Source organism: Microcebus murinus, chromosome 16 (assembly GCF_040939455.1).
Source record: "Microcebus murinus isolate Inina chromosome 16, M.murinus_Inina_mat1.0, whole genome shotgun sequence".
Classification (NCBI taxonomy): Eukaryota; Metazoa; Chordata; class Mammalia; order Primates; family Cheirogaleidae; genus Microcebus; species Microcebus murinus.
Genome location: NC_134119.1, coordinates 39,385,649 through 39,406,945, shown reverse-complemented (window position 1 = coordinate 39,406,945; position 21,297 = coordinate 39,385,649). Strand labels below are relative to the sequence as shown.

General features: G+C 50.0%; 1 protein-coding gene across 3 annotated transcripts in view; it reads right to left on the bottom strand.

Annotated features, from left to right (window-relative positions):
- Positions 1–21,297, bottom strand: part of L3MBTL1 (L3MBTL histone methyl-lysine binding protein 1) — a 38,144-nt gene continuing 16,847 nt past the window's right edge. Inside the window, exons 9-23 of one of the 3 annotated variants that reach the window (XM_076011130.1) lie at positions 20,948–21,052; positions 19,925–20,060; positions 19,477–19,568; positions 18,069–18,220; positions 17,583–17,659; positions 16,952–17,037; positions 16,653–16,763; positions 16,129–16,243; positions 15,137–15,236; positions 14,760–14,957; positions 14,600–14,649; positions 11,332–11,376; positions 11,128–11,210; positions 10,613–10,675; positions 1–2,827 (exon numbers count right to left, since the gene is read on the bottom strand). In XM_076011130.1, coding sequence (XP_075867245.1) covers positions 2,693–2,827; positions 10,613–10,675; positions 11,128–11,210; positions 11,332–11,376; positions 14,600–14,649; positions 14,760–14,957; positions 15,137–15,236; positions 16,129–16,243; positions 16,653–16,763; positions 16,952–17,037; positions 17,583–17,659; positions 18,069–18,220; positions 19,477–19,568; positions 19,925–20,060; positions 20,948–21,052 — 1,548 coding nt within the window. In that variant the 3' untranslated portion in view covers positions 1–2,692. Of the gene's footprint in view, positions 2,828–10,612; positions 10,676–11,127; positions 11,286–11,331; positions 11,377–14,599; positions 14,650–14,759; positions 14,958–15,136; positions 15,237–16,128; positions 16,244–16,652; positions 16,764–16,951; positions 17,038–17,582; positions 17,660–18,068; positions 18,221–19,476; positions 19,569–19,924; positions 20,061–20,947; positions 21,053–21,297 lie in introns of all 3 variants that reach the window. The other 2 variants (XM_012781041.2, XM_076011131.1) reach the window with 2 other exon arrangements.

The window sequence follows — 21,297 nt, the reverse complement described above, 5'->3', positions numbered from 1 at the left end:
ACAGATAAAGACACTGGCCACATATCATCAGTTGTTCAAGTTTATTTAAGTTGTTTTGATACACTGACAAATTACATAACATTTTATTTATAACTCTCAAGAGGCAGCTTAAGCCAGAGATCCTCTTAAAGCACGCACGCACGCACACACACACACACATGCACACAAGAGAGGCAAGTACAAAAATGTAATCCCACCAAAGTGCATGTGAATGAAAGTGCAAAAAAGACTTCATTTTCGAACTCTGAGATCATTCTCTCTGCTTCAGAAATTAAACAGAAAGGTCTTCCCTGCCCTAAGCCAGAGCTGAGCAAGGGCAGGGCGAGGCTGCCAGGGGACAAAATGTAAATGGCACCTGTTGCTAGAGAGCAGGGCAGAGGGCAGAGGGCAGTAGGAATGGCTGCCAACCCCCTCCCCTCTCTATGCTCCCAGGTCAAGATGCAATGATCTCATCTGGGGACAGAGTGGGGATGAAGGGGCAGTGGGGTACACAGAAGGCAGATTTCTTTCCACTTTTTAATGATTTGGTTTCTGGACAAAGAGTTTGACATCAGTGCAGAAAGTGCTGAGGCGTCAAAGTCTAGAGGGCTGGGGACGTTTCCTCCAATGCCCGCAGTCCATCTTGCCTTTCCCACAGGCAAGCATCAGGTGCTTGGCAGATCTGCAGGGCAAAGGCTGTCCCGGCCCCTCCTTGGAAGCTGTGAGTCCCCAGAGCACCAGCCTTAAGTGCCTGCTGTCTTCCCCTCACATCACAATGTCAGTGCACGTCTGTCATTTTGCAGAGGAGCAGACTGAAGACAAGGAGCTGATGAATTCTGCCACCACCCAGGCCACTAAGATAAGAGAGAGGCTTAGACTTGCTCCTCTGTGCTCCTGGCCAAGGGGGCAACAATGCCACCTCTGTACATCCAACCTTCACCCGAAAGAGCTCCCAGGAAGGCTGTGCTAGAAGCCACCTCTCAGGGTTGAAAGGGAAAGAACATCTGAAGCCTTGTGGGAGCTCAGCGGCGGGGGGCTGAATGGCTGTCCTCAAAAAGCTGTCTGGCCTATGTGAGAGAGGGGTCCCTATTGGGCCGTGGCAGGAAATCAGCAGAGCTTTGGGTTTCCCACTTGTAAGGAAAAAATAAAGCTACATTTTTTAATTACAATAGCCCTTGATATTTTCCCAGCACTGAGCTCACATCTGCACTCTGTCAAACACTTCTAATAGTGCCACACATACACACAGACACACATCTCACATGATTGAGAAAGGGGTCTGGGGAAGGACCCCCTGGCCCCACACCCTGCAGGCCCATGTCAGCACCTGGGGGCACAGGAGCTTGGCAGTGGCTCCTTACCTCCCTGTGGGGCTGGCTCCTGCCAGGGGCCCTGGCCCTTCCCCCCAGCCTGGGAAGTAGGCTTGGCAGTGGCTCAGTGGAGGCTGGGCTCCCACCAGACAGAGAAGTCAAAGTCCCAGAGCCTGAGCAGGGACCCAGCTGGCAGTGCAAGGCAGATGGAGAATGGCAAGGAGGGCTTAAGGGACCTAAAACATTCAAAGATAGAGGAGTTCACCTTCCCAACTCCCAACTTTCAGTGGTCTTTGTAAGACTTCTCAAGAGCAAATGATAAACATTTAAAAGCCAGACTGAATGCAATGTCATGGGGGGGGGGGGGTTGCTAGACAGAGTGCTATATTCTCATGGCAGGAGGCCTGGCAGGCCTGGGGCCCTCACCCCATGGGCAATACCTTGGCTGAGGTCCATGGCTGCAGAGAGGATGCTATGCCCAGCTTTGGACACCACGCCTGCTGGAGCTGCCCCTCTGGTCAAAGACCCAAGATTGTCTGACCTACCCTTGGGCTGGTCTCCTGGCCAGGCTTCCTCCGCCCCATACCCAACACGGGAAGGGTGAATGGGAAACATCAGTGGAACCTCAACCTCTGCCAGTTGGGAAACAGGCTCTGACCACCTGCTCACTCTGCTGGAACCAGGACTTGACATGGGACACAAATGCCAACTAGTCCAGAACTGGGCATGTTTAAGAAGGTATCTTGGCTCAGAATCCCCCACTTCTGGGCAAAAGGGAGAAAGGCAGCCAGAGACTCCCTATGGATCATATGAACACATGTTTCTGAGGTTCATACATCTAAGGGGGAAGAATTCGTGGGTTCTGGCTGGGGGCCCTGCCCAGGAAACCAGGATGCAAGAATGAGGGCAGCAAAACAGGCAGACAGAAAGGTGATGACTTCAGGAGTAAGTATGTTCATGGCAGGGTCACTTCTTGGTAGGAGGAAAGGAGCCAAGGATAGAAAAGTGCGTGGAGATGCCAAAAAGGGGAAAGGACCTCAGATCAGAAGACTCCTGCTCTACCAGACTCGTCTTAACCATTAAGAAAAAGACCCTTTGGTGATAAAACAAGTCAGCTGGGGGTGTGGGGCCACCACAGGCAGGGCCTCCAACCTACTCTGTCAGTAACACCCCGGCCCAGTCACACCCTCACTGGTGCACCTGATGGCAAATGAACCCCAGGACTCCAGGACCAGGATCCCACCCTCCCGGGGCTCCTCTGCTCCCATGCCCCTTCTGGGAAGGACCAACCCTGGTCAGAGACAGAGGGTGGGGGCACAGTGGGATATGGGAACACAAGTCAGGGAGGAAGCATCAGCTGGAGAAGGAGGCTCAGCAAGGAGGAGGGCCCAGCCCTCAGCCAGTCACTTTAAGGTGTCATCAGCATTTTTGAACATGAGAATGGCGTTATAGATCTTCAAGGCTGGGCCCAGCTTGACGCTCATGATCTTCACAATGTCCGCCTGTGTCAGCAAAAGGAAGGCCTCGCCGTCAATCATCTGAGGGATTGGGGAAGGAAGGCGGAGAGTGGAAAAGGTGGGAGGGTCACAGGGAAGGGTGAAGGAAAGGTAAGGATATGCATGGGGAGTAGGAAAGGGAGAAAAATGGGCATAAAGGAGGTGGGGGGAGGGAAAGAAGAGGGAGGAAGAAGAGGAAGGATGAAGAGAAAGGAGGAGGGAGGGAGAAAGGAAGAAAGGAAGACAGCAATGGGGACGGAGAAGGAAAGAAAGACAGCCACTGGTTTCCCCATGCTCTCATACTCGTACTCTCTCTTTCTCTCTTTCTGCTGACTGATCTGAGTTTCAGCATTTGTATTTGCAAAATGTCTTTTGAGTACCATGGACAGTGGCTTTGAGAAACCTGCTGCTGTCCCCATGTGACCCCATGGTCAAGCTTAGTGTTGCTAACAGCAAGACAAGCAGACACTGTGTGCATTGTATGATGTGGCATGAGGTACACAGAATTATCTATGAGCAACTCTTGCTGAAAGCCAGGGCAGGGGAGAGGGAGAGAGACAGGGGGGAGAGAGAGAGAGAGAGAGAGAGAGACAGAGAGAGAAATTTAATCTGAATCTAACCAAGCCTTTGGATCTAACTTTCAGTTTATAGAAAATAGAGGAGGAACAATTTAAGCAACACCAAAGAAAGCAATGAGACAAATCCAGAAAAGCACATTCTTCAAGACTTAAAAAAAAGTCATTAAAAAAAGAAAAAAAAAAAAAAAAGGAGAGACAGAGAGAGACAGAGAAGGGCCTATTCTAGAATAGAAGATATTTAAGAAACATAAAAACTAAACCAATTATGTGGGCCTTGTTTGGTTTCTGGTTCAAAAACTGCAAAAAACATTTTGAGATCAACGGGGAAATACGAATATAGACTGGGTATTGGATAATATAAAGGAGTTACTGTCGGCTGGGCACGGTGGCTCACGCCTGTAATCCTAGCACTCCAGGAGGCCGAGGCAGGCGGATTGCTCAAGGTCAAGAGTTCAAAACCAGCCTGAGCAAGAGCGAGACCCCGTCTCTACTATAAATAGAAAGAAATTAATTGGCCAACTAATATATAGAGAAAAAATTAGCCAGGAATGGTGGCACATGCCTGTAGTCCCAGCTACTCAGGAGGCTGAGGCAGCAGGATTGCTTGAGCCCAAGAGTTTGAGGTTGCTGTGAGTTAGGCTGATGCCACGGCACTCACTCTAGCCTGGGCAACAAAGTGAGACTCTATCTAAAAAAAAAAAGAAAAAGAAAGGAGTTACTGTCAATTTGTTAGGGATAACAATATTGTGGTTATGTGAGAAAGTCCTTAGTTTTTAGAGATGCAAGCTCAAACACTCAGAGGTGAAACGCCATGTTGTCTATAATTAATTTAAAATTGTGTCATCCAAACATGGGTGAAGCAAGTACGCCAACTTGGCAACTGTCAATTCTAACAGATCAGTACGTGGGTAGAGTCAGGGAGGGAGGAAGCCAGCTGAGGATGAGGGAGTGGGATGACAAGAGCTGGGGAGGAGGATAGGGCGGAGCCAAGGGACCCCATTTTTGAGGAGGTGCCATTCTCCTATGCTCAAACCTCAAGAATCACAGCAAATAGAACACTTCTATGTTATTTCTTATGTGCTAGGCACTACTCTTAAGCACTTGTCATATATTAAGTCTAAATTTAATTCTCACAGCAACCCTACGAAGCAATATTAGTATCACCCCCATTTTACAGACAAGAAGACTGAAGCAGAGAAGCTAAGGAATTTGCTCAAAACACACCTAGCTTGTAAGTGCTGGTCTGTGCTCCTAGCTACTGCGAGTGTGGGTAGGGACTCCTAGGGACACGATTCATCTACCTCACAGGGTGACACTCTCCAAGCCTGGCCCTGCCCACAGTTCCACGTGAGCCTTCCTCACAGCCAGCACCACAGAATGGACGACAGACTCTTCCCCAATCACTGAGTGTTTTCTTCCTTGGACCTCTATTCCCCCTGGACCCCTTCCTGGCAGGCCTTCCCACGGTCAGCATGCTGGACCCCACTGCTTCTCCCACCATTTGGAATTGCCCACTCCTTCCTCCTTGCCTAGAGCTCTCAGAGTTCAACAAACTCCACTGAATTGTGTAAGTTCCTTCATCTGTATTCCAGGAGCGCAAGAGGGCTGCTTATCTGACTTGTGGCGTGTGCTCAGTAAATCCTGAAAGAACAAATAAAAGGATCTCTGCGATGTGGTGACGGCAGGACTGTATCTCAGAGGCTGGCAACTTAGAGGTTAAACGAGGTGGGAGGCAACAAACTTCTTACGTCTGTCCCCCAGCAGCTCTGAGAAAAATTACCTGGTCCTTCCCTATCCACTAACCAAGGAAGCTCTGAAAACTGGCGCTTCTAATGGCTAAACACCTTCCCATAGAATGAAAGAAAGAAAAGGCCTAATAGCCAAATGCCCCTAGATGAGATTATCTGCATTATGCTTCCTTTCAAATACCCTAAAATGACCAACTCAGGGGAAAAGGAACCTCCCAGGTCTGAGATCTGGGGTCTGGTGAATAAGTACATTTCTCCCTGTTCTCACAGAGTCTGCCACTCCACGTCTCCTCAGTGCTTCCTCACTGGGGAGAAGTGCCAGGACACTTCTCCCAGTGCCAGAGCTGTGAGGAGCACCTGCCAGCCAAGTGGCCATCCCAGGAAGCAACTCGCCAGAACCTACAGAGACCTCTCCGCTGATCCCGGGCAGATGTGTTTGTGCAGAAATACCCAGATCCAGACACCTGTGCTGGGCAGGCTCTGGGGTTCCCTCTTGATGGTCCCACTGAATCATAGAGCCTGGTCCAGGAAGATGTCAAGGCTGTCACCTGTGACTTTGATATCCTAAAGTTCAGAATATGAAGGAAAGAACTCCAGGCAGAGTTAAGTATGGATTCTTCTATGAGTTCATTTATCATCATCCAGAGGGGTGGGGAATCAGCAGCATGTGGTCCTCCAGATCCCCAAGTGTAGCCCTCGACCAAATCCAAACTTCACAGAACAAATTCCTTTATTAAAATTTGTCCTCGGCCGGGCGCGGTGGCTCACGCCTGTAATCCTAGCTCTTGGGAGGCCGAGGCGGGCGGATTGCTCAAGGTCAGGAGTTCAAAACCAGCCTGAGCAAGAGCGAGACCCCGTCTCTACTATAAATAGAAAGAAATTAATTGACCAACTAAAAATATATATACAAAAAATTGGCCGGGCATGGTGGCACATGCCTGTAGTCCCAGCTACTCAGGAGGCTGAGGCAGGAGGATTGCTTGAGCCCAGGAGTTTGAGGTTGCTGTGAGCGAGGCTGACACCACGGCACTCACTCTGGACAACAAAGCGAGACTCTGTCTCAAAAAAAAAAAAAAAAAAAAAAATTTGTCCTATAAAATGTGGATTCAGTCAAAAGACTGCACTCAAGGATCCAGAAGGCCACATGTGGCCCCAAGGCTGCAGTTCCCTACCCCCACCTGGCAGTTTGAGGCTACATAAAGGGTCAGTGGGGTCACATCAGAAAATACAAGATGTTGTATGTGTGCTGATATGTATGGGGAGTTTTGAGCCATATGATCAGGAAAAAGGTCATGTTCTGACCTTGAAGATAAAGAAAATCAACAGGAAAATGGACAAAATGAGCCAAATGCTCCACCATAAGCAATGAACCTGCAATGTCCTACCCAGAGAATTTCTGTAAACTGAGGTAATCTGGATAGATCCAGAGAGCCATATGGAGGATGTTTAACATTGGCCAAGCTAAAAATCTAATCAGTACCTCCAAAATTTGACTGATGAGACTTCTATGTTGTCACAATAGAAAGGTGTGGTCCACCAGGAGCCCAAGTAAAAGGTACATTCTGGGAGCAAAAAGCAGCCAGTGTTCATCTGGCCACACAGCCAGCAGAGCCCACTGGCCCCTCAGTCCTCCTCCTCCTCTGAGCTCCTATGACACCCACACACACTTCTCTCAGAGCCCCCACCACACTCCACCAGAAGCAGCAATTTATAATTCTGTGCCCTCTACTATGCGGGAACCCTAAGAACAAGGACCTCTTCTCATCTACTTTGGTATTATACCAGCTTATACTGGGCCAGGCACAGAGGTTTGCTTACATTAAACAAATACCCAAAGGCCACAATAAAGATAACTGAGATTCTCACTAACGTTGACTCATCACAAAAAAAAAAAAAAAAAAAGATAACTGAGAGAGGAATGGACAGACTACCCTTAGGACCATCGGTACAGACCACCTGTAAGACCATCTATCTGCTTTGCTCTAATTCCTCACTCATGAAGCAACCCTCTGATGACAGGTCTGTATTCTGGATGGAGATCATCTCGACTGCTGTCCCTGAATGTCCAATCTCAGTTAAGCCAGAGAGAGCCCACTCCCTGTAGAACAGTCCTCCCTGGGGACGGACATGATGATGTGGGCCAGCCCCTGGAGATGGTAATCCTCGGGCCCCACAAAGGTCTCGCTCCACTCTGAGACTCATTTGATGCTAGTGGTCCACCAGTACACCTCCCCTCCTTGGCCGTTGTTTTTTTATATCACAGACCATGCTGAACCAAGAGAAATAGCAGATGTTCCTAGGAGAGACAGCCCTTGTCCCAGGAAGGGGAGAAGGCAAAGGCAAGCACAGGCTGGAGAATTAACTCAAGAGAATTAACTCTTGCGTAATTCTGCAGTTGGCTGAACGACTATGCTTAGAAAGTGTTGATTTATGACCTGTAAACCTACAGGAAGATCTCAAATGGGGTACCATATTGTTCTTTTGTCTCATTAAATGTATGGCAAAGACTTAGACAAAGATACAGAAGCCTTAGCTATTAAATGTGCAAGTTGTATGAGGTTGGAAAGGCTTACTGTCATAGATGACAAAATCAAGATTTAAAACAATAAAGCTATGAAACCAAGAAGATAACATTCAATAGGGTAGATGTAAAATTTTATATTGGGTTAATTTTTTAAAAGCCCAGTGGTACATGAACACACTAGAAAACTGGGTTTGACTATAGTTGACATGAAAAGCACTCGGGGACTTCATGATCCCCAAACTAGTGTGATGTGGCTGTAATAAAGCTAGTGTGGATTTAAGTTTTGCTAACAAAAACATAGGGTTCAAATCTAGGGGAAGAGAAAACAACCTAAATATTTGTTAAGAAGAGAATATTCATATTTATAAAATGGAGCACTACTCAGCAATAAACAAACTATGGATACACATAACTACATGGAAAAACCTTAAGAACATTACAATGGGCAAAAAGAGACAGACCCAAAAGAGTGCATGCTATATGATTCTATTTATATGAATTCAAGAAGAGGCAGACTTATTAGTGGAGAAAAAAATTTTTTTTTTTTTTTTTTTGAGACAGAGTCTCGCTTTGTTGCCCAGGCTAGAGTGAGTGCCGTGGCGTCAGCCTAGCTCACAGCAACCTCAAACTCCTGGGCTCGAGTGATCCTTCTGCCTCAGCCTCCCGGGTAGCTGGGACTACAGGCATGCGCCACCATGCCCGGCTAATTTTTTTTTTTATATATATATCAGTTGGCCAATTAATTTCTTTCTATTTATAGTAGAGACAGGGTCTCGCTCTTGCTCAGGCTGGTTTTGAACTCCTGACCTTGAGCAATCCGCCCGCCTCGGCCTCCCAAGAGCTAGGATTACAGGCGTGAGCCACAGCGCCCAGCCTGGAGAAAAAATTTTTAAAAAATAAATAAAAATTTCTCCTGAGGTCTTTATTAGAAGAAAAAAAAAGAAAAAAAGAAAGAAAAAGAACAGGCAAAGTTAATATATGGTGCTAGAAACCAGAACAGCGGTTGTATTTTGGGATGGGGACTGACTAAAAGGGGCTAAGAAAACTTTCTGGTATGATGGAAATGTTTTATATCTCGATCGAAGTGTTGGGTTCACCTTCAATAAAACTTGTGTAACTGTACCTTTAAGATGTGTGCATTTCACTCTACATACATTTTATCTCAATTAAAATACATCTAGTGCAGTGGCAGCTCTATGTGTTCTAGGTTGCCCGGAGGGCATCAGAAACAGGCAGTTCAGCTTTGGGCACACACATGAAGACAAGATCACCAACTAAGACGGCAGGGAAGGACCTAGAATGAGGAGGAGTTTAGGAGCTCCATCACACAAGGACTAAATGAAGAATCTGGCTGTGCTGGGTCTAGATAAAGACCCTCTTCCAGGGAAAGAGGAGTCAGCTAATTTCTTATAGGCACCTGACCTGGAGTTGGAAGCTATGGACAGCTGAGACCAGTTTCCTGGGTAAAGGGGAATGCACAGCAGGGATGTCTGTATTCTTTGGAAGGAAGCCCTAAACAAACTCAAAGGTCCCTTCCAGTTTCAAACTCTATAAATGAGAGTCATGATAAAGTTCTTTATTTAAGGGCAACTATGCATTAAAAGTCAGAACTACCGCTTATTGTGCCCCCACTGTATCAGGTATTCTGGTATAGTGAAATGATTTACATATTACTTCATAATATTGCTATATACTATATATACTCGTGATATACAAGTCATGTGCCATATGATGACATTTTAGTCAGTGATAGACCACACATCTGACAGTAGGGAGCATATATAGAAACTTGGTATGTGGCACTTGATATGGGCACTGTAGAACAAGTAGGGGAAAACTTAATATTCAGTAATGTTGGGACATTTGGTTTTCCATATCAAAAATATATATATATATAAATAAATATATACCATCTGGGTTTATATAAGTGTACTCTATGTTTTGCACAACAAAATTGCCTAACAATGGATTTCTTAGAACATACCTTCACCACTAATATGACTGTAATTATACTAGAAATTCTGGTATGAGACTCATTCATCATTTCCAATGCTCACAATGGCTCTGCAAGGTAGACTTCATTATACCCACTTTATCTCCATTTTACAGACAAGAAAATACAGGCTTAGAGACAATAAACAGCTAAAATTGGCAAAACTGGGAGGCAAATCCGGACTGTCTCCAAAGTTGGTGTTCCTTGTTTATCTACAACTCACTCCTTTTTTTTTTTTTGAGACAGAGTCTCATTCTGTCACCCTGTCTATAGTGCAGTGGTGTTATTGCTTACTGCAACCTCAAACTCCTGGGTTTAAGCAATCCTCCTGCATCAGCCTCCCAAGTAGCTTGTATTATAGGTGTGTGTCCACCACACCCAGGTGTGCATCACCACACCCAGCTAATTTTTCTATTTTTTGTAGAGACAGGGTCTTGCTCTTGCTCAGGCTGGTCTTGAATTCATGAGCTCAAGTGATCCTCCTGCCTCAGTCTCCCAGACTGCTAGGATTATAGGCATGAGCCACTGCACCCAGCCATACTTCTTATCTAAGCTCCTAGGTCTTGATTTTAAGTGTGTATTAGGATCCTTGCAGTGATAGCAATACCTGCACCATTCAAAATATGCTTTAATTACCACATGCTGGATTAGAGAAAAAAATACACTTTAATTTCTTGAGCATTGCTGATGTAGCTAAGTTTGGCAAACAAAGGACTGGGCAGAGAGCAGAGGAGTAAGTGGAATCCTGTTCTCCAGAATGCCTTTTCCTTCCTAAAGATGATCTGAACACACAGGGTCCCCAAGCTGGGCCACAGTCTATACCAGATTTTTCCCAGAGATGTGGGTCACTCTGTCTACTCTTGCCCGGTGGGGCAAGAGGGGTGCCTCCCTAGCTGGGGGAGTGCTGAGGAGGGCACCTGCTTCCTGCTGTCTCAAGGACACAGTGACCCCGGCTCGATCTCCCACCCTGCACTTGCACCTCACCTCATCTTTGAAGACGCGTGCTTGGTCCTCACAACCTGTCAGGGTCTGAACAAAGCCGAAGACCTTGGAAACCAAAGAAGACATGTTGATCAGGGGACAGGGTCTGGGAGTGTAGGGAGGGGCTGGCCTATACGGCCTGGGTGCCTTCTGGGCTGTGCCAGTGTGGCCTTTTCTCATCAGCCTATGACAATCCTTGGGTCTCTGTGCAGGCAGATGTGCAAGGTGGGGTCCCTTGTTCCTGAGGCCCAGGACTGAAGTCTGCCTCTCCTGCTGGATGTCTGAACGGACTAGCAGCACGGCCCCATCCCCACCCACCATGGTGGGCCTATTGGGCAGTGTCTCAGTCAGCCCTGCTGGGCAGCCAAAAGGGACTGTGGACAGGAGGTAGTATCAGGAGTGAGACTGGGCCCTATCTGACCAGAGCCCTTCCTGGGCCCTCCCATCAGGGCGTGGTGAGAGGGAGAAGGGGCAGAGAAGGAGGGGAGAAGGACAAGGAAGGTCCCTTTGCTCCTCACCTCATCGATGGTCCACTTGGTGACGGTCGAGGCCGAGATACCTGCCACTCCTGGCAGGAGCTTGCAGTGCTGCTCCCAGCACACTGAGAGTGAGCGGTCAGGGTGGGCAGACAAGGCAGACATGAAGAGGGACTGTTGCATGACACCAGGGGCGAGTGCTGGAAAGCAGAGGCAGAGGCTGGCGGGCTGATGCTGAGAACTAACCTGGCGTCTGAAGCCTGCTCACACCCAGGGTGCTCAGGAGACTGGCTGGAAGGGCAGAGAGGACCACAGGCCCTTCTGATAGTCTGCAGAGCCAAGAGGATGAGCCGCACTCCTGACTCCCCACTTGGTACTTGCTCCTTCTGGTCAAGTGGGTCCCTTACTTTATAGACTCTCAGGTCAGCTATTTGGAATGACTCTCAACCCCTTCTCTCTGAGGTTGCACCACTGTGGGCTCTACAAGGATGCTCTCTTGGAGCTGCTGCAGCATCTCTAAAGACATCATTCTTTAGATATCATGTATCAAAATTGTCCCCAACAGCCAAACAAGCTCAGCCCCAAGGTCAGAAGTCCATTGTTTGCCCTTCTTTTCCTAAATCCTTTGGGGCCCCGCTCAGAGCCACGGTGATTCTGTTTCAGAATCACAGTCCCCCCAACCAGTCTGAAGGCCATCCCCGTAGCCATTGCCCCAAGCTCTAGTTCCTCCTCCCTCCTCTACCAGTCTGGTCTGCACTACCACCACTCTGGCACTAGAGGGTCCCCTAGACCCACCCCCTCCAACTCCACGATGCCTGTTGTTTTGCTTCCTGATCTGCTTCTGGGATCCCTGGCTCCTGACCTCTGGCCCCAAGTGGCTCTACAAAGCTGCTGACTCAGCTCAGCTGGGCCGCCTCCTTGGCCAGGCCTGGCACTTGCCCACTTGGACTTCGACTATGTCTTATTACTCTGACACTCCCAGCCCCGCCCACCTCTACCAGCCTTGGCTGGCCTTCGGCAACGGTGCCACTCTCCCATGGAGCTTGCCCAGCCTCTAGTCCAGGAGAGCTTGTTCTTTCTTATCCTCTTAGTACTAATTCCAGATGCTTATAAATGCAGTACATCCAGCGCCCTCTTCTCAAAGCCCCTCCCTGCTGGTCAGACTCTCCTGCCCTTTCCCCTTAGTGTCACACAGCCTTTTGGTCTGGCTCTTCTGCCCCTCACACTCACCACAGAGCCTCTGGCATTCCATCTCCAGCCCCACCCACCACTCCTCTCCTGTGGCTCTGCCTCCCTGCTGCCCTCACTATAGACCACTAGCTGCAGGTCAGAAACGGCTGCTCTGTTTCCTTTCAGCAGCTGACACTCCTGGGGCCTAAAGACTAAGCCCAGCGAAACCCTGTGCTCTCCAGGCTGCCCTCCCCATGGAGCTGCTCATCGCAAACCCCAGAGCCTACACTGAGAAGGTCTACCCATGGGTGTGCGAGAAGCTGCCTCCAGAACAAAACCCACAGTGACCCGTGTCCCTTCTGTGCAAGAGGCCCATTGGTTGGGCAGAGGAGCCCTGCACAGAGGTCAGAGACCTGGACTCTGTCCCCTGCTCTGTCCTTGAAGTTCTGGGTCACTTTTTCCTCTTCCTCTCCGGGCCACAGGCTCAGCCTCTGGCAAGTCATAACTTCCCAAGAATTCTACGGCATAATAATGGGATGAACACAGTAGGCAAGTGCCCTCTGATGGTAAGAACTTAGTCCTGCAATGGAAGCTGACAAGGTGTACCAGGGGCAGGTAGAAGTGCCCGCTTCTGAGGCAGTTTGATCCTCAGAAGTCCTCACTCTGAGGGCCTAGGGGCCAGCTGAGACCCTCATCACTCGGGCCTGAGGCTGCAGAAACTGCTTCTGTTTCCACCAAGAGGAGACAGTGTGAAACAGCAAAAGGGAGTCAGGCAAGAGATTCAGACTAGTAACACCAGCAGAGAGCTGTGCTAAGCACTTTCCATGGATCACCACTCTGAAGCCTCTCACCGCATCACGAGGTGGGGACTATTATCATCAGCAGTTTACAGATGAGGAAGCTGAGGCTCAGCGAGTGGTATCACCTGCCCAAGGTCTCACATCTGTACAAAAGCAATCTGACTTCAGGGCTGTGCTTTTAATCACTAGCTTACACACTGCCCAGGTTACAGAAACTGTTCCTGAAGAAAAATGGGAACAGTCTGGGTCCTGCCCAAGGGCAGTGACCCAGGTGATTTCTCAAGGTCTCGTCTAGCCTTAAAACGACAAGCACTCAATTCAACTGCAAGATTGCTGGCATCCTTGCTGTGTATCAGGCCCTATACTGGTGGCTGAAGACGTCAAATAAATTTGCCACTCATCAAAGAGCTCAGTCACTCTGTCCCTACCCTTGGAGCACATTACGGGCTGAACTGTGTCCCCTCCTAAGTTAATATGCTGAAGCCCTAAGCCCCAGTACCTCAGTATTTGAAGAAAGGGCCTTTAAAGAGGTAATAAGTTAAAATGACATCATTAGGATGGGCTCTAATCCAATCTGAATGCTGTTCTTATAAAAAGAGACACTTGGATGGACAACGAGATACCAGGGATTCTTGGGCACAGAGCAAGGACCATGTCAGAACACAGCAAGAAGGCAGGCACCTGCAAGCCAAAAGAGGCCTAGAAGAAACCAAACTTGCCAACAACTTGATCTTAGACTTTTAGTCTCCACAACTGTGAAAAAAACATTTCCGTTGCTTAAGCCACCCAGTCTGTGGCATTTTGTTATGGTGGCCCTAGCAAACTAACATAAGGGGGTTGAGGAGTAAACTGACATTTGGGTTAGTTGCTTTATGTCTATTATACCAGCAGCATATGGTAGGAGAAGTCAGATCAGAGTATGAATCCCAGCTCTGCCCCTCACAAGGTTAATGACCCTGGACAAATGACTTTACCCTCTGAGCCTCACATTCGTCCTCTCTCAGGAGAGAACAATATCCTTATTATGGGATGCTTGTGAGCATTAGAGACAGTACATGTGAAGCACCTGGCTCATAGTAGGTACTCAGTAAATAGTAGTAGTAACCACTATCATTTCAGGTATTGACACCTGAAAGTTAGGTTTTACCCATGTTTTCAAGTGAGGAAACTGAGGCTTAGAGATGTTATGTGACTTGCTCAAGGTCACACAGGTAGAAAGTGACAGCATTGGGAATCCTAGAATCAGGGAAGAGCATAGCCAGGGGAATCACCCTGCCTGACAGTGAAGAGCCAGAGGCCCAAAGAGGCTCTGTGCCTTTCCCACTGGCTCTCACCGGGGAGAAATGAGACTGGAACCCACGGGCCCTTAAGGCCCCTTCCCGTGCTCTTGCCACTGCTCTATGCTTCCAAAGGACCTCAAACAGAGAGGCATCCTTCCTTCTAGCTTCTCCCACTCTGGGCAACCCTGGAGTCTCCTCCCACCAATTAGAGTACTCACTGTGAATACTCTGTGTAGGACACGGGAAGAGATGACCTGAACTTACTCTGGAAATCTTCCTGTGGAATCTTCCGAAACTTGGGAGGGCGTCCAATTCTGCAGAGAGGGGGACCAGGTCCAACACAAGCAATCTGCCTGGCCTGGCCCAAGACCACATGAGGCCCCACACCCAGGAAGCCCAGGCCCTGACTCCCTGGCCTCCATACCGGCCGTGATGGCGAGGCTTCTTCCTAGGGGACGGGCCTGAGAGATTCCTCTTGCGGGCTGAAGCTTCTGTGTCAGACAGCTCTGCTTTCAGCCGGCTCTGGTTCCTCTCGGCCAGTGGGCAGCCCGACAGGCAGTGGTGAGCCGTGAACTTGCCTGTGACATGGCCAGAGCCGTCACAACCAGGAGTGGGGCACTTCCTGGGGAAAAAGAAGGATTCAGCTGGGCTGAATCCACTTGTCCCCACTGAGGCCTTCCCAGTCCTGGCCCCATCTGGAGGTGTCTTGGTGAACCCCAACCAGCTGTGCACAACAGGTACAAAGCAGATCTTCCTTGAACAACTGAGCAAAACCCCTCTCAGCAGGAGCTCTTCGCTCACCGGTGGTGAAAGCTGTATTTGGAGGTCTTAGTGTTGGGCAGGTTCCGATAGCTGAGAGGGGGACAGCTCCCAGGGGAGGCAGAGCTGGACTCTTTGGGGCCTGGAAGCACAGAAAGAAAAGGGTCACCATAAAGTCCTGGGGATGAAGAAGGGCAGGGAAGGAAGAGTTTCCATCGGGGAGATCAGCACAAGGAACTAGTTCTCCAGGGATGGGGCCCTAAGCTAGGCCGTGATACTACTTTCTGCTCCTAGATACCTGCCCCTCTTTGGGAAGGAGGCTTGGCTTTCATGTGCTTTGATGAAACCTATCGGCCATGCCTTCAGTCTCTGACAGGAAAACCCTCAGGAAAAAAATCAATGCAGAGATGGTGTGGGCATATTTGTCCCTCAGAAGCCACATCAGGCAGATTCATTTTATCATCAGTTCTTTTGCCTGTTTTCATCTCCAAGGCTTTGGTAACTTGTTTAAGGCTCTGGCCATGCTTGGAGAACATTCAAGAAGGATCAACAAATACTCCATGTGAGATAGACGTGGTGGCAGCAGAGAAATAAGGGGAATCCTGAGGGTGAGAATGGGTCTGAGCAGTCCAATGACCTGAACTCTGAGCCCTGCCTGTGTAGAGGACCAGAAGTTTACTTGAGGAAGCCAGTATTTCCTCAGCAAACACAACACATGCTCGGGGTAGCTCTGCTACATGCTGAGAGAAACCTCCCGGTGTGTAACTACCTCCTAAGCACATGCAACCACGTGAGCTTGGCCCTTCACACCTCAATATCCCTAACCCAACAACTAGGGTAGGCAGAAGCACTGCTTAGTGTAGCAGACAGTCCTGGGGTGGGGAGGATGGGGATCCTGGAGCTCATGGTGGGCACCAGAGCCCTGTGTCATGCTTGGGCAGGAGTGTCAGAGCCTCCTGGGTAAGTTCTAAGAAGGGAGGGTTGTCAGAGCTTGAGGGGAAGGGAAAGGGTCACAGTGCCCTAGGGGTACACACGGAGAGGAGGCTGTAGGGGATGTCCTGTCTTGGAGCACCAGCCCGCAGGGTGGATGTCTGGGTGGTCAGCATCGATCCAGAAATCATAGCCATGACTCCAGCCGTCAAAATGGAGCTAGGGAGAAAGGTCCTTGGAGGTCAGGTGTTCCTCATAGAGCCCAGCTCAGCCATGAGGTCCTCTAGGCTCCAGGAGGCTCTCCCCATCCCCAGGGCCTGTCAGAAGCAAGATCCTGGATTAAAGAACCAAGGAGCCAACCCTACAGTAATTGGTCTTGGCCACCACATTTTCCAAGGGCTTCGTTCATTAAATTACTGGCATCTCCTATCAATCCTTGGGTAGGACAAGGATTGTTAGATCCATTTCACAGATGAGAAGGTTAAGGTTCAGAGATGGGTCCAAGCCCGAAAAAATAAGTCACAGATTAGGTGAGAACGAGATCCAAGGTTCTTGACCTGTAACCAGTCTACAGGATTCCTGCCCAACTGGTCTGTCCACTCCCCTAGCCCTAGGGTCCCCAAGCCACCTTTATCCGATGGTCCTCCACATCTTCCACACTGGCCACACGGATCAGGGCTGGGTTCCTTCGGTCCACAGCCTCCAGCTTCATGTTGACCAGGAAGCTATGAGGGGGTCGCTGCAGGGGAACAGATGCCATCAGGCGCAGCCCCAGCCCAGCAGAGCTGAGGCCCTGAGAAGGGAGCCCAAGTGCTGTGCCTGGGGAAACTGTAGCCTGCCCAAAGCAGTAGGCTTGGGCCCCACCCTAGCTGGCCGAGTACTCTACATCTTCTGAGCTCAGCTCTAGGGGACAGAGTGCTGACTCACCACCTTGAAGGCCCAGGTGGGCACAGCAGAGGCCCCAGTTTCTTCCAGATATTTCTCCCAACAGAAGCTGTCAGGGTCTGGGTAGTCTGGAGGAGAGGATGAAAGCAACGTTCAGCCATCCAGGTATACTGGAGGAGCTCCCTGTCCCTTACGCAGGACCAGGACAGAAGGGGCAGAGGCCCTGGGAGTAGAATCTCCCCCTACATCCCCTCAGCCAACTCCTTGTACCAGGATCCTAAGGCAGATGGGTACTAGGGAGAACCACGCAGAGCACCACCACAACAGGTGATCTGGGGACTCTGGCTCCTGTCACCCTTGTCCTGCCGCTCCTACTCCAGCCCCATGTGAACCTTGATTGCATTGGGGCCAGTTACTCCCAGGAGGAAAGACACATTTTCTTCGCTTTAAACTCCTTGCTCCCTTGCTGAGATGAATATCTAACTTTCTTCCCCTACACTTCAAGGGAGTCAGGGTTTGACAAGACTCTCCTAAAATCAAAGCTGAGGCTCCAGGGCATATCTGTCCTCTCACCCTGACCCTAAGAGCCAGCTAATGAGGCACTGGTAAGGTATCGGGGGAGTGGGAAGGGGACCAGGCACGGGGGAGAGCCTTGCTCAACCTGCAGGGTCACCTTGTGGAGGGGTAAGGGGCTTTCCTTGCTTCTGGCACCAGCCCACCGGGTGGATATAGGGACTGCTGGGATCACACCTGAAACCCAAGAATACATCACTGTCCCAAGAGAAACTTTAAAGCCCTGAGCCTGCTGTCCTCTGACAGCATGGCTCAGGGTCCACCCTCATCCCATTCCTTAGTGAGAGGGAGACAGATGGTTGATGACAAAGTTAGAACATTGCAACATTAACTAAAAACTCTAACACTACCATAATACCTAAGGGAAAATCATGAATCACAGGGGTTTGCTCATCTTAACCATGGTATTTTTAGATGAAACATTTAATATTGAGCAATGTTTCTCCTGATACAGCTCAAATTCATTATCCCCCACCCCAAGCAAGATGTGAATGGTGGGAGTGGACCAAGTGGGCCACATGGTGCCCGAGGTGTGAAAGCAGCTGCCCCTGTCCCCGAACCCCAGGCCATTGGGCCCTCCCACTACCAGTAGTCGTAAGTATCATCCCAGTTGTCAAAGTGCACCAAGAAGCGGCTGTCCACCACGTCGGTCACACTGGCCACACAGATGAGGGACGGGTTCATGCGGTCAACAGCCTCCAGCTTCATGCCCACCTGGAAGCCCAGGGGTGGGGGGCTCTATGGGCAAGAAAAGGGGCTGCCATGGCCAGGGATAGGCTGGCTAGCACTAGCCCAGAGCCCACTGGCAAACAAAGGAGTAGGTTCCCTAGGAGGATGTCCTCAGAGCTGGGAAGGGGGGAGGAGGGAGGAACAGGCTGGGAAAGAGCGTCCCTGCAATGCTCTGAGCCACTCAGGAACTTCTGGCCTCCAAGATGCACTCAGAGGAGGCCTGACTTGTGGCAGAAGGTGAGTGCCTGGCAGGAGGTAATAATGCATTTGCCCAGAGAATCTGGCAGGCCAAGTACAAGTCTTCCCTACCTGGTCAAGCCTGGCCTAGCTTGGCCTAAGGTAGCTGTGGCAACAGTGAGGTGGTAGGGAAGGGCTAGCACCTATGGCATAGAGTAGGGAGGAAACCAGCATAAACTGGACACCTGCCATGTAGCAGGCAAAAGTTCCCTTGACCTTTACAACAACCCTACTACATAGGTATTGTTATCCTCATTTTAGAAATTAAATAACTTGACCTGGAACACAATGCTGGTAGTTAATGGTGGGGCCAGGATTTAAACAGTTTGACTTAAAAATCGACATTCCCTGTCACAACAGTAGGTGGGACTCCACCTGTTCCCTGGGAACCTTCAAGTATGGGCTCTGGGGCTAGAAAAAGTTGGGGGAATAACTGTCCCTGCCTGAACAGCATGGTGGAGTCCCAGCCCATGGGGACCCCAGACCTTCAATATGGTAATATTTTTAATGGGAGTTCCCTTTATCTTTGACCTTTTGCTTGGGGTTATGTGAGATACTTTAACTGCTGGATAAGCTGGCAGCTGCCCTAAACAGAGGAAAGGACAAGGAGTGAGTTGCTGGGAATGAATGGAAGAGCCTCAATGTGTGTCAAAAGGGAGAAGAAAGAAGCTTCCAGAACAAAGGCTTTGACTGTATACCAAAGAAATGCAGAGTAAACCAAAGCAAGAATATTTGAGCAACATCTTAGTGCCAGGCTGAGGCACTGGGCCAGGGGCTCCAAAGAGTGTGTGCAGAAGAGGATTTCCACAGTAGGGAAGGAGGGAGGGAAATGGAGGAACACCTACAATCAGCTTCCACCTCTGGTCCTGGGCCCTGCTCAGCTGTGCCTCTCCCATCTGATATGAGAGGCCAGAACCAAGCTGAGAGAACAAGGGGACAAGCTCTCTTCTGATACGTCAGGTACCCTGGGCTGGCTGCCGTAGCTCTGGCCCAGAGGGTGATGTCCACTCTCACATGGGGGCACTCACGTGGCTCTGGCTCACAAACAGGTGCTTGGGGGCAGCCTGAGCTCTTGTGCTTCGCAGGTACTGGCTCCAGCTGAACTCCTCTTCCTTGTAACCTAGGCCCCTCGGGGGGGATGAACAGAGCACTGTGCAGAGGCTGGGCCATAGCGAGGGCACCCCACAATGAAGCAGCAGAATCAGGCAGGCCTGAGGACCCCACAACCCTCAAGAACTTGCCTAGGGACCCCCTGCCAAACAAAGCAGGACCTAACCTGGGTGAATACTCAAAGGCAAGGGAAAAGCAGAAGCCCTTCTAGCCAACTTGGCCCTGGGGCAGAGTCATATCAAGATGCAATAAAGAGAGGCTGGCTTTGGAACAGGTTACAGGGTGAGAACCCAAGAGCTAGAAGCGGGACCCAAGGGGAAGAAGGGACGAATCTGCTTCACCGTGACCAACCCAGCTAGGCCTTACCTTTGGGAGGCTGCAACTTGTGCCCAGTCTTCTCAAACCAGCCAGCAGGGTGAATGTCAGGGGAGTTGGCATTGACCCAGAAGTCATGGCACTCGGAATACCCATCAAAGTGCAGACGTAGGCGGTAGCCACACACCTGGCCCCATGAGGGGAATCACAGGGACTCCAATGTCAGCAGTTGCCCCATGCCCTGTTTCCCACCTCTCCTGGCCCAGCCTCCTGGTCTCAGGGGCTCTAATGCCAGCAGGTTCCCCAACCCCACCTTTCTTTGCCCCCAGGTTTCCCCATCCTGAACTCTGCCCTACACTCTATTTTGCAGTGAGGACAGTTCATGTACCATGAGCCCTGAGTGCTGGGTGCAAGACAGGTGGACTCTAGGACATCCTCCTGCCCTTTGAGCCCTGGACAGAACTTTAAGGGGACTCACCACAGCTCAGGACCCTGATGACCTTTCCTCCTCCCACTGTCCCCTACTCACACACTCTGCTTTGGTCTTGCTGAGCTAACAGCAATTCCTTGAATGTGGTGGTCTGTTCTGTGGCCCAGAGTCTCTGCTTACTTTGCTTCTTCTTCCTGGAACTCCCTCCTCATCATAACCCCTCTCTCAGGACTCAGCAAAGGCGGCCCTTCCTCTAAGCTTTCCCTGTCCCCTCAGGTAGAACTGACCACTCCTTCCCTGTGCCACGCTGCTCATGTCTGTCACTATCCCTGTGGCATGTCACTAACATTTACATGTGAGCTCCTAGAGGACAAAGACCTTGTTTGACTCATGCCAACATCCCTGGCCCTTAGATTTCCTCAAGTGCTCCCAGCATGGACAGCATATACTTATTCAGTAACAGCACCATCCCTAACACTTCATCTGGTTTTGTTCTTTTTTTAAGCTTTCTGTGTGTTCCAACTTAACATCCTACTAGACTGTGTATGCTCTGAGGGCAGGGCAGTGCCTCCCTGTCCCCAGCAGACTCCATCACTCTACCCTGAGAGCCATCATTGGCAAGGTGGTACCATGCCCCAGCTTACCTCAGCCACGGTGAGGATGAAGTACATGGATGGGTGCTGAGGGTCAATGCCTTCCAATTTCATCCCCAGTTTGAAGCCATTCTTGTTATGAGTGACTGCCTGGGACTGTCAACGCACAGAGTGGAGAGGACCCAGCTTCCATCCAGCCTTAGCCTTGCCTAGTGGGCTTGGGGTGAAGGAGCTGCCTTTAGGCCCCACCCGCCTGGTATTACCACGGGGGCAACTTATTTGGGGATCTTTACTGTAGGGAGCCAGGGAGGGACAGAATAGCTCTCAGGTCCCTTGAAAAATGTGGGCTGAGTCGGGGCTGGACTCAAGGGCTCTCTCTTGCCCAAATTATGTAAAGTTCA